This window comes from Orcinus orca, chromosome 18, assembly GCF_937001465.1.
Source record: "Orcinus orca chromosome 18, mOrcOrc1.1, whole genome shotgun sequence".
Taxonomy (NCBI): Eukaryota; Metazoa; Chordata; class Mammalia; order Artiodactyla; family Delphinidae; genus Orcinus; species Orcinus orca.
Genome location: NC_064576.1, coordinates 66,544,422 through 66,558,006, shown reverse-complemented (window position 1 = coordinate 66,558,006; position 13,585 = coordinate 66,544,422). Strand labels below are relative to the sequence as shown.

Here is a 13,585-nt window from a genome sequence, read left to right as displayed (position 1 = left end):
TATCTGTCTTTTTTATTATCACAACATCTGTTTTTATAAATGGTACTTTTTAATATTTTGTAATAATTTAGACATTAAAATTGTTTTAATATATTAAATATTGTTTACTGATATTTTGCTTTATGAATTCTGAACTCTTCAAATACTGATATTAATATATATTTCAGTATTAAACAAAACAGAGACCCCAAACTATCATTTTTGTACTGATTATTTCAATAAATAATTGCAAGTCCTCATAAAGCTTTACATAACAAATTACCTTCAGAGCTTAGTATTAGGTACAGCTTTTTCTCCACTTGTATATTTCCTTATACAAAAAAATGAGAGCTGTGTAACTCACTCTTTGTGCTGATTACTAGAAAGCTTAAAGATAGAGCTTTTTCTTAGTTGGGAATCTTGCAAAACTTTAACTTTTATTTTTATCTTTTATCTTATGAGTCTTGTTTTTATATCTCTATATTTAGTAAAAGGTAACACAATCCTTTTTAGAGAGAAAATAGGGTATAAAAAAGTAAACAAATACATATGTAGTATCTAGTAATTATTTAATAAAATGAGTCATGGTACCTGATATCTATAGTTAGCTTAAGAATGGGGGAGAGGGAGCTTCCCTGGTGGCGCAGTGGTTGAGAGTCCGCCTGCCGATGCAGGGGACACGGGTTCGTGCCCTGGTCCGAGAAGATCCCACATGCCGCGGAGTGGCTGGGCCTGTGAGCCATGGCCGCTGAGCCTGCGCGTCCAGAGCCTGTGCTCCGCAACGGGAGAGGCCACAACAGTGAGAGGCCCGCGTACCGCAAAAAAAAAAAAAAGAATGGGGGAGAGGGGCTTCCCTGGTGGTGCAGTAGGTAAGACTCCACGCCCCCAATGCAGGGGGCCTGGGTTCGATCCCTGGTTGGGGAACTAGATCCCGCATGCATGCTGCAACCAGGAAGTCCACATGCTACAACTAAATATCCCGCACACCGCAACAAAGGTCCTGCGTGCTGCAACTAAGACCTGGCGCAGCCAAACTAAATAAATAAGTAAATATTTAAAAAAAAAAATAGAAAGTTACTTTATATTTCTCTGCATTACTTTTTAAAGTCACATAAAAGAATTATTTGTCTATATGAAATTCATGCATTCTTCCTTAAAAAAAGTGAATATCTATAAGTAGTTATAGAAATACATTTGGCATGCATTACTGGTGATACTGAATAGAATTTAGGTTTTTGGTGCCAGAAACTGTACTTACCTCTGAGTGATTTCTGTAAAGTTAAAAGTCCAATAATTTCACTTATTAAGTTAGGGGAAAAAATCATATGTACCTTCCAGACCTAGGTGACAGTAACAAAACAATCTAAACCAAATAGGAGAATTGAATAAAATTTTTAATACCTTAAAAGAACACTTCTTGGGCTTCCCTGGTAGCGCAGTGGTTGAGAGTCTGCCTGCCGATGCAGGGGACACGGGTTCACGCCCCGGTCCGGGAAGATCCCACATGTCGCGGAGCAGCTGGGCCCGTGAGCCATGGCCACTGAGCCTGCGCGTCCGGAGCCTGTGCTCTGCAACGGGAGAGGCCACAACAGAGAGAGGCCTGCGTACCAAAAAAAAAAAAAAAAGAACACTTCTTGTACCCTCATTCTATTTCCACTCTATACTTGAGTATCATGAACACTTGGCAAAGTTTGGTCAAAAGGGTCATCACTATAAATTAATAAACATAAAGTTTGGTCCAAAGGGCCATCACTATAAATTAATAAACATCACTAGGCCATCACTATAAATTAATAAACATCATAAAATGACTTAAATTACCATGTGCTAAGTGGCAAGACCTTGCAGTTGAGTAAGTATTAATTTTCCAGAATAGTAGGAAACCTTAGCAATTGTATAGTTTGCCTCAGTCATTTTACAGATGTGGGAAATGAAGATGAGGTGAAAGAACTTGCCCCAAATGTCCTAAGTTCACAGCAGGGTGGGAACTATACCCAAGCTGATTCCTGTTTCCACAATACCATGATAGTTCAAATCAAAGTTTAAAATGCATCTGATTTGCAGCTTTGTTTAAACCTTGAGTTTTAAAGAGCTGAACATGATATAGCGTAAAATAGCAAAAAGTTTTGATGAACGCACATTTTTAGCTAACAGCCAACTAGAATCCAAATAAAATAACAATGTTACTATCAGAGCAGATCATGGGCATATTATTAAAAGCAAGTGTAATGATGTCAACCTTAACGCTTTCTAGGATATTTTTTAAATCATAAGAATGCTATTAAATGGTATAGGGTCACTTGAGAAAATTACTTTCATACAAGCAAAGGAACAAACTTCTGGAAGAAGAGCTAAAGAGAAGTTCGATAGCTCTTTCTTATCTATTCCAATCCCTGAAAAGTGTGTGGAACACTAACTTCAGAAGTTGAAGATTACAGATGAAAAAAGGGAAGAAATAGTAAACCACACAGTTCTGGAATCACAGATTGAGTTTTGGAAGATGGTTTGATCTTGAAATCTTTTTTACTGGTCCTCTCATGGCATTCATTGTCTTCTGATTAACTGAATTACATCTTCCCCTGAAATAAAATAAGTGTTAATCGTGACTTTTCATTCGTCGTTGTGTACAACAAAACGACATTGTATGGCACGTGGGGAGGACTGTATATTTCACCTAGCTGACCCAGCTCACAGTCCTTCATAAAGAAATTTCCCTATGCAGATTTTCTGCTTACTGTATAATCCTAAACAGCAATATGTTACACCATATCATCTTGTCAAGCTAGAGAGGCAACTAGCTCAAGAGCAGATAATCCAAAGGCTTGGAAGCAGCCCATGAGGCGGCCTAATGTGGAGAGCTTTGTCCAAAGAGGGATGAGATCCCCAAGAGGGATGATACTTGCCTCTGGAAACGTAAATTAAAGCTAGGAAAATACATAGAGAGAGGCCATGAAGTAGAGCAGGGACAAGGTGGAAATAAGGATCCATGAGTAAACCAAAGATATGTGACCTAAAATTACAATAAAATTGAAACTCTGATATATACCAAGGTCTATGATATAAAAGTGATATAGAAAGTGAAGATAGCAGTTGGTAATGAGAAGAAAAATGAAGTGGAGAATAAACTAGGGGTCTATTATACTACAAATAGTAATAACACCATTTTTATAGCAGATAATCTGTGTCAGGGACTGTTCTAAATTTTATTTATTTATTTACTCGTATCAACTTCACAAAATCCCTATGGTGTAGACACTATCATTAGCCCTGTTAGATAGAAGAAAGAAACAAAGTTATATAGTTAGTAGGTAGATCTGTAATTTGAATTCAGGAAGTCAGAGTTCAAAGTCTGTGCCTTTAATTTCCATTCTATATGGCAAATCACTAAGGTGATGATCCATGAACATCTGCTAAGGTCTTTAAAGCTTCCCTGAATTCTAATTCTAATATCTGTGGGCCCAGTTATATTGGAATTCCTGTTCTTATATTTCCATGGGATCACCTTTCCCTTACTGACTTATATATCTTTATAAAGCCAACTTCCCCGTATGCCCACTTGATGTAGTAAGAGCCAGCTTCAATTCCCTGCAAGGTGCTTTAAAAAATATTTTTCTCAGCGAGTGATGTCAGCAAAAATGAGGGAATAGAGACCTCCAAAACTTATTTCCTCCATAAAAGCAACGAGAAAATTGGCAAAAATGGTCAGAAGCAACTTTTTCAGAAGTCTAAAAATTAACCAAAGGCTTGCAGCAATCCTGGAGAACTTAATACACACACACACACACACACACACACACACACACACACACACACACACAACTGAAACTCTGCAAGAACACTGAGCGTTGTAATATTTTAACTTGCCCTACCCTGCTTTCCTCAGCTCTGTGGTATTGCTGTGAAGAAATTGACAAACTAATCCTAAAATTCATATGGAAAATAAAGGGACTCCGAACAACCAAAACAATCTTGAAAAAGAAGAATAAATTTGAAGGACTCAGACTCACTGATTTCAAAACTTTCTGAAAAGCTAGAGTCATCAAGACAGCATGGTACTGGCATAAGGACAGACTTATAGATCAATGGAATAGAACTGAGAGTCTAGAAATAAACATATGTTTATGGTTAATTTTTTAAAAGGGTGCCAAGGCAATTCAACTGAGGAAGAATAGTCTTTTCAGCAAATAGTGTTAGGACAACTGAATAGACACATGCAAAAGACTGAAATTGGACCCTTATTTCACACCATATATAAAAATTAACTCAAAGTGGATCAAAAAGGAGCTAAAATTATCAAACTCTTGGAAGGAAACCTGTATAAATCCTTATGTTCTTGAATTAGGCAATGATTTCTTAGATATGATACCTAAAGCACAAGCAACCACTAAAGTGATCCTAGGAAGCCAATATCAATTGGACTTCATCATCATCAAAACTTTCAGTCTTCAAAGAACATCATCAAGAAAGGAAAAAAACCCCAAAGTGGAGAAATTATTTGCAAATCATATATCTGATAAGGTCTAGTAACCAGAATATATAAAGGACTCTTACAACACAACAAAATTAAGACAAACAACTTATCAGTAATTGAAAAATGTGCAAAGGACTTGAACAGATATTTCTCCAAAAATAATATACAAATGGCCAGCAAATGCATGGGCACTAAGTATCTAATGAGGGTCCCTGGAATACAAAACTTTACATGTTGTCACAACTCATTGCTGGAGGAACTAAGTCTGTTCCTATATGATTCCACTGGGGGACTTTTAGACGCTTGTGCCTGGTTTCCTCCAAACTTCACCTCATATACCCTTTTCCTTTGATGATTTTGCTTTGTACCCTTTTGCTGTAATAAATTGGCTGCGTGGGCACATAGATGCTGAGTCCTGTGAGTTGTTCTAGAGAATCATGCACGGGAGTGGTCTTGGGGCCCTCCCAACACAGAAGTATAGTAGTTTCCAGAGGGAAGTCCTTTTCCAGAATTTACTTTAATGTTTTAACTACACTGTATTTCCACTGATGAAAATGTACAAAGATAATGAATTATAATTTAAAGTATTTATGACTACTCAAGGAAGAATACTTATCAATCTAGCCAAATATCGAATAAACTGTTGCTTTCCCATGAATTTTCACCAAAGAAACTTGCTATATTGCATGCATCTAGAATGCCTGTATTTGAAAAGGATTCTGATCTATAGCTAATTTATATCTTCATTTACAATTTTTATATTGTTAAGTTATATATGAAAATCTTCCCTATGTGAGGTAAGGTTATAAAAGACAAGGATTGCCTGAGTAATTCTTCTGTACTTAGTACAGGACCAGGAAAATCCATGTGTAGATATAACCTCCTAAACTCATAAAATATTCCTCTGCTCTTTATTCATTCTTAATTGTTTTTGTTCACATAGGGAAACACAGTTTAAACTGTACTGGCATCTACATTTATTTCAGTGTCCATATTTCCTCACTACAAAGGTTAAGGTTGATAATTTAATTGGATTTATATCGTTGTTAATGGTGTAGTTGTATGCTCTACTTGGGAACAGTATTATTCTAGCTTGGAAAACAAGATCTTATCATGTTTGAGGACGAAAAGCATTCCTGGAACCTACAAAATATATATAAATAGTGAATGGAGAGAACAAACTTCTTTAAGTTCTCTTATCATCTGCTATTTTACATTGTTGCTATAAAATCTGGACGTTCAACATACAATGGACACCTGTTTTGTGAGTACCATTCACTCGTGAATATAATTAATTAGAAAGGAAATATATAGTTAGACTTAAGTTTTCACTAGATTCTCTTTCATTCTAGGCAGTTGATCCATCTGTTGCCTTTTATTTATTTATTTTTTAAAGGGATTAAAAAGAATTTAATTGAAGTATAGTCTACAAACACAAAAGTACACATATGATAAATGTATAGCTTGTTAAATTTTCATAAACTCAACACTTCCATGTAAGTAGCATCCAGATTAAGAAGTAGTACGTTATCAATACCCCAGGGACGCCTTATTGTTTTTTTTTAACATCTTTATTGGAGTATAATTGCTTTACAATGGTGTGTTAGTTTCTGCTGTATAACAAAGTGAATCAGCTATACATATATATCTATCCCCATATCTCCTCCCTCTTGCGTCTCATCTGTTGCCTTTTAGAAACTTGGTAGGAGCCAGAGACCTGAAATACAAATAGTTGAGCATTTATCCTCTTATTTCATGATTGCTTTCAGAGATAAGAGGAATGGTCAATTCCCAATTAACTCTTTCCTAGCCAGGTCCTTTTGTAGCATGACTAAGAGAAGCTGAAGAATAATGGGAAATTCTGGGCTTCTCCAGTATTATCAGGCTTCTAAACATTCTGGAAACCCCTCTATCTGAACCCCATAGTCCATGAAATTTTTTAAATAAATATAGAGTAAATTGTGAAAATCATATCATCCATTTGGTAAAGACCATTAAAAGTTTTTACAGACACTAAATATAAATAATATATGTACTCTGCCGTTAGGGTTGATAAGACAATAGGAGCTGTAGGTATCTTGAAATGGAAAGACAAGATCAGATTTTCATTCATTGTCTATTTTTAAATTCCTCCAGGATACAAAAGTGGACACACCTTGTGGGTGGTGTAAATATAATCTGCAATTCAGGAAAAATTGAGGCTGATGACCTTAGAGATGGTGACTGAAGCCATGAGTAAATGAGATCGTTTGTTAAGAGCACACAGAGAGGTAAGAGAGTCGGTGATATACACTTGGAAAAGCAACTTTTAAGGGATAGGAGAATCACTAAAGATAGGGCCACCATTTAAACAACAGGAAAACCCAGGAAAATATACTGGCATGGAAGTCAAGGGGGGTGGGTGATAGTTTTAAAAAGTGAGCACAGTTAGCAGTATGAAATGCCTCAGACATGTCTGCTACCAGGAGGCTTGATAAGGAGTCATTGTATTGTATTTGGCTATTAAGAGATAAACTGTGTCAGAACTCAGTGGTGGGGGCAGAAGGCAGCTGAAAGAGGTCGAGGAGTGAATAGCAAAGGCAGTGAGTGTATCCACTCTTTCATGAAATTTAGCTGAGAAAAAGAAAGCTAAGGTAGTAGTTTTATGAGGATAGGGCAAAATAGAAGTTTGTTTTTGCTGTATTTTGGTGGAAGAGATGAGCATGCTGCAGACAAAGGACACACCACAGTCAGTGGAAGAGAGATTGGAAATATGAGAAAATAATTAGGAAATGAGTCCTAGAGGCAGCAGATAGACTTTGGAAGAAGTATGGGATCCTTTTACTTTAAGGCAGAAGGGGGAACGGGAAAGATGTGCATACATTTGAAGGCAAAAGGGAAGGCAGTTGGATTTCACACCTGAGGAACTCTTTGCTTTGTGAAGCAAAAATATTAACTAATTTTCTAAAAGTGACAACTTTGGACCAGAAGATGGAATTCATTCATTTATTCACTCAGCAGATGTTATTGAGCATCTTCTATGTGCCACCACTACATTAGGCACTGGGGTACAAGGACAAATTGTGGTTCTTACAATCTATTGGGGAAACAGCAAAATAAATAGATTGTACAATTAGCTACCTTAGCAGAGGTTTGCATAGGTGCTTTGTAAGCATACAACAGATGCAACTAATTCTGGCTTTAGGGGGATCCACATGGAATAGTAGCCAATTAAGAACTAGGGAAAGGACATTCCAGACAGAGGGAGCAGCACAGGCGTCAAGGTATAAAGCAGATGATAGACACAGGAATCACATGTATCATTGGTCTGGCTGCAGTACAGGGCGTAAGTAAGGACATAGCTGGAGAGGCAGGCACTGCGTGTCAGACAGGACCTTGTAAAATACACTGAGCAGCTTTGCTGAGATCCTTTGGACAATGCAAAGTCACTGAAATTTTATACACTGAAGTGTTCTTCACCTGTATTTCAGAATGATTGCTCAGACAGCAGAGAAGAAAAATGAGTATGGTGAGGACAAGACTAACAGCTATGCTGTTGAGATTATATCTCAAGTCTACATTTAAACCTGGGAGCTCTATTTTCAAATGAACAATAACAAGATAGAGTTGCCGAAAAAGGCAACGAAACAGCTGGATAGTCTAGAACCTATGTCATGAGGAATGGCTAATGTAACTTAATATTTTAGCTTAGGGGGTAAAAAAAGCTATGAGAAGATGGAGAGCTGTTTTCAAATCTTTGAAAAGCTGTCATATAGAAAGAGTGTAGACTTCCTCTTCAGAGGACGGAACTAAAAGCAATGAGTTTTAAGGAAGTCTCAAAGAAAAAGAAGAAGGAACAGAAGTTTCAAGGAAGAAAAATAAGGAGTTGATGCTTTAACAAGCCTAAAAATTAGAATTGCCTTACAATCAAACAGAGCTGCCTCAGGTGCCTTATCTGGAAACCAAAGCATTATATTCAACAACTCTCAGATGCATTGCTAGAATTCTCTGTTTGTGGGAATAGAAGTTAAGTTTATTGTGTGTTTCAACAAGCTCTAGTCAGTCTTTCTGCCTGACTCTGAAGTATACAGTGCACTGTACAGGCATACCTTGCTTTACTGCACCTTGCTTTATTGCACTTTGCAAATAAATCTGTAGACATTTTTCTACAAATTCGAGGTTTTGTGGCAACCCAACACTGAGCAAGTCTATCTGCACCATTTTTCCAATAGCACTTGCTCACTTCATGTCTCTGTGTCACATTTTGGTAATTCTTGAAAAATGTTTCAAACTTTTCCATTATTATTATTATATAATCTGAGAAAAGATTCCTTTCAAAATATTACTGCTCATTGACAATGCACCTGGTCACCTCAGAGCGCCAATGGAGATAGACAACAATTGGTTTTCATGTCTACTAACACAACCCCCATTCTGCAGCCTATGGATTAAGGAGTTATTTTGACTTTCAACTCTTACTACTTAAGAAATGCATTTCGTAAGGCTATGGGCTGCCATAGTGATTCCTTTCATGGATTTCGGCAAAGTAAATGGAAAACCTTCCGGAAAGGATTCACCATTTAGATACCATTAAGAACATTCATGATTCATGGGAAGAGGTCAAAATATCAACATTAAGAGGAGTTTGGAAGAAGCTAATTCCAATCCTCGTGCATGACTTTGACAGGTTCAAGACTTCAGCAAAGGAAGTAACTTCCATCTGATGGAAGTAATGAGAGAACTAGAATTAGAAATGGAGCCTAAACATGTGACTGAATTGCTACAATCTCATGATAAAACTTTCACGGATAAGGAGTTGCTTCATGTAGATGAGCAAAGAGAATTGGTTTCTTGAGATAGCATCTACCCCTGGTGAAGACTGCTGAAATGACAACAAAGGATTTAGAATAGTACCTAGATTTAGTTGATAACAGTGTCAGGGACTGAGAGGATTGAGTCCAATTTTGAAAGAGGTTTTACTGTGGGTAAAATGCTATCAAACACCATTGCTTTCCACAGAGAAATCATTCGTGAAAGGCAGCGTCAATCCCTGTGGCAAACGTCACTGTGGTCGTATTTCAAGAAACCGTCACAGCCGCCCCACCTTCAGCACCCACCACCCTGATCGGTCAGCAGCCATCAACGTCTAGAGCAGACCCTCCACCAGCAAAACGATTCTGACCTGCTGGAGGCTCAGATGACGGTTAGCATTTTTTTAGCAATAAAGTATTTTAAAATTAAGGTACGGATATTGTTTTTTAGACATAATGCTCTCGCACTACAGTATAGTGTAAACATAAATTTAATATGCACTGGAAACCAAAAAATTCCCGTGACTTGCTTTACTGTAATATTTCTTTTATAGTGGTGGTCTGGAATCAAACCTGCAATATCTCTGAGGTATGCCTGTATATCCTTTTTTTAATCTTTCATTTTTAAAAACTGAAATATAATTGATGTACAATATTCTGTAAGTTACAGGCATATAATATAGAGATTGACAATTTTTAAAGGTTATACTCCATTTATAGTTATTATAAAATATTGGCTATATTGCTTGTATATTCTTAAAAAGCAATGTCTTATACACGGTGTAACTTAGAAGAATCCTGATATGTGGAAACTCAGTTTCAGTCAAAACAGTGAAGCCAGCAGAAATATAAACAGCAGACTCAGCAAAAAGCTCTAGTTATCTACTAAAGAATCAATTATTTATGTATTCAGCATGGGAAGAACTGCAAATCATTCATTGACCTTTCCAGTCACCACAGTATCCACATGGTCAGAACCATTTTGACTATAAAGATTAACAATTCACTCTAGAGTGAAAATCCTTATTAACATTTACACAGGGAAACAGGATTAACATCTTCCTGGGAAGCTGTTAAAATAGGCTTTGATTGTATGTTCAGTGATCCTGTATAATCAAACTAGGAACTATTCCACCCAAATGATTTTTTCAGATAAACAAAGCTAAAGGAGGATGGCTAAGGCAAGTCCCTGTCGCAGAGAGAGAGGCTAGGGAGATCGGGAAAGAAACACAGGAAAATAATATTCACCATTTACTGGAATTTAGAACCAATTATGTGCCAAGCATTTCACTCAGCACTTTACTTACATTATATCTCTAAACCCTCACAAATCCCCTGCAAGATAACTACAGTACCACTGCTTCCCTTCTACAGAGGAAGAAAGAAATTGAGGCCCCAAAAGATTGAACCACAGTTAGGCACAAATGTGGTATTCAAATCCAAATTTGCAGTGACTCCCGAGTCTGTGGTCTTTCATCGCATCACGGCCTCATAAGGGAGGTGGCATTTTGCTACACCTTGAAGGAGGCAGAACTGGAGTGTAAGACAAACAATGTACTCCAAGTAGAGAACATGGTCTGAGGAAAGGAATGTGGGTGCCAGTGCAGCAGGGCTTCCAGCCAAGCACCCAGAACCATAAAGTTTGAAGTGATCGTCCATTTTCTGGATAAGGGACTACTGTGAGCGATGCTATTTTGTCTCAATTTCCTGCTTACCTTCATTGGCACTAGAAGTCCAAGCCTCCCTTTATCCCCTATTGCCCTGACTCTCATTTGCAAGTTGTTCTATGCATCCCCTTGTCGGCTCCAATCCCCAGTGCTAACTCCCTTCCTCTCAGTCCTTTCATTGAACCTCTGGAGACTCCAGATCAGTGATTAGCCGATTACCTTTATGGCAAAACCAGCCCTCAAGGTCCTCTACCTCCTCGCCTCATGTAGCTATGTCCTGACGACTCCAGCCCTCTTTCTGGCTCTTCTTCCCTTGACTATCGCTGTTGAAACTCTTCAGAGCTATATCTTAGACTATCTCTTCTTTTCACCCTGTGTATTCTCCCTGATGCATTTCATTCATTCACATGGTGTCATTTACCATCTCTGTGCTAATAAGTTCTAAATCCATATCTTCAATCCTGATCTTTTTTTTTTCTTTCTGAGATTCATATATCCAATTGCTCTTTGGACACTTCCATTTGGATAATGCACACTGAAAATTGAATTTATATGCTAAACTTAAAACATATGCCAAAATAAAGTTAATAAACATTAGATATTTAAATGTCAAATATTAAGCCATGTAAGTACTAAAGAGATGTGATGAATGTTATGAAACACTGAGGTGAAGACAGTCTTTTAAACTATGACATAAGAAGCCATAAATAAAAGATAGGTCTGACAACATCAAAATAAACTCTATATACCAACATCATAAATAAAATGAAAAACCAAATGAAAAACTGGAAAATATGTGCAATGTTTTTCATAATTCACTGATCACTTTCCTGTCCTGTCATTTATAAGTATACACTTTCTAGCAATAGCAATGCTGGGTCTATCTTAGACTTCACCATGCATAACTATGAGGTAAAATGCCTTAAGTTTCATGACAGCAGAGGGATAACCACTTATTTGTTTGAATTCTAGCAATTACAAATCAAACTAAAAGAACAACTAAGGAAGCAAATATGCAAAATACACTCTTAATATGGGAAACTTATATCTCATTTTTACCTTTTTATTAAAGTTATATGTTTTCCTTTTCACCCTCCATATACAGAAACTTGGTACCTTTGTTTCCCATAATTCCAACAGCTGTTTCCCTACCAAGCCAAACCAATCAAAAACCTAGAAAAGTGAATAACATAATTTACAGTAAGAGGAAACTCTTAGAACTTGGAAGTAAAAAAACCAAAAGTTACCTGAGACCTTTCGGCAAGGTATGTACAGCGCTCACGGCTGGTCTTGTGGTAACCCTAGGTGAAAGATACAGAAGTAAAGAATCCAGCATCAGAGAAGATTTACAATACTAGCGAAACTACTGCTAAGTTAAGTTTATGTCGCTATGCTTTTTTAAAGTAATGTACAAAATAGTTTTGTAAGTATATTGTGAGAATTATATAGTAGGTTTTTAGATAACATACTAAAAATCATGGCAGTTCCAAAGGGACGTCTTAGTATAGAATAAAAACAAACCTTTAACTCTTGTTCCAGTCTCAGTGCAGTCTTTTACTTGATTTTCAAGACTCCTTTTTTCTTTCTCTAGTTGTTTAAGCAATGTATTTAAGGCTTCCTGAAAGTATAAACAGTAAATTTTTACATGTGCTCACATTCTAAATAACAATAAATATGACCACCAATTTCTTCATTGACAAATTCCCTCTCCTCTGTATCAGTCTGTGATTTCAGAAGTCTTTAATATGTACCTTTTCAGTAATAGTAATAATTACAATATTCATTGAACCCTAGCAATATGCCATGTGCTAAGTGCTTTCCATAGATTATTTCATTTAATTCTTATTATAGCCATGGAGATGGCTAATATATTTATTTCCATTTTATTGTTGAGAAAACTGCTAGAGGTTAAATAACTTGCCCAAAGGCACAGAGCTAATAAATGGTAGAGCTGGAATTAGAATCCAGGTAATCTGATTCCGAAGACAACACACACTAACAATTATTGTATGTGTATTCATAAGATTGTTACCAGGGTAACAAAAGCAGAGTGTTAGAACAGGCGATAAGGTTGATAATGAGGGGAATTGTGAAAATATTGTAGAGTAGGACAGTTCTGGAATCTAAGACATCAATCCATCACAAATACCCCTCATCACAAATAGCTGAAGCCGAGTAGAGAAGAAGGTCAGCCAAGTGCCAGAGCAATAATGCACTACACTGATTTGGTTTAAAATTTTAGATCCTAAACTAATAACTGATCTTTTCCAGTAACTCCAATTATTTCCCATATTCTTACATATTAGATTTTAAAATCGCTAAGTCAAATTCTACACAACTCCTGCTGGTCATGATCTAGGTCACCGAATTTATTTAAAAGACACATTCAAATAAAAATGGAAGCTGCCGATTTAAATCTCCACAGAGCAAACTGCAAGCTATTTTAGAACGCATCCCCTTCTCCTGAAACACAGCTCATTCTTGAAAAAAATTTGCTTATTCTCTCTTAGATACTTGTTAATAACTATTAGAAGTGTAAAAATTGTATTAATAGGAATAATTAGGTCAGCTGAAACAGGACAATTTCTAGTCTCTAAAAATAACAGCAGTGATAAAACAAAAATCCTTTGGAAGTGACAATTCTCCACTATGCATATGTGCATCCCTGTTAAAACATG

General features: G+C 36.7%; 2 protein-coding genes across 4 annotated transcripts in view; both read right to left on the bottom strand.

Moving 5' to 3' along the window:
* Positions 1–1,625, bottom strand: part of SOHLH2 (spermatogenesis and oogenesis specific basic helix-loop-helix 2) — a 51,249-nt gene extending 49,624 nt beyond the window's left edge. The window contains exon 1 of one of the 3 annotated variants that reach the window (XM_049701370.1): positions 1,381–1,625. In XM_049701370.1, the coding sequence (XP_049557327.1) occupies positions 1,381–1,625 (245 nt within the window). Of the gene's footprint in view, positions 1–570; positions 820–1,380 lie in introns of those variants that run through there. The other 2 variants (XM_049701369.1, XM_049701371.1) reach the window with 2 other exon arrangements.
* An 802-nt stretch (positions 1,626–2,427) lies between these two features.
* Positions 2,428–13,585, bottom strand: part of CCDC169 (coiled-coil domain containing 169) — a 42,251-nt gene continuing 31,093 nt past the window's right edge. Inside the window, 4 exon segments of the mRNA XM_049701378.1 lie at positions 2,428–2,558; positions 12,155–12,208; positions 12,429–12,456; positions 12,458–12,525. Coding sequence (XP_049557335.1) covers positions 2,547–2,558; positions 12,155–12,208; positions 12,429–12,456; positions 12,458–12,525 — 162 coding nt within the window. The 3' untranslated portion in view covers positions 2,428–2,546.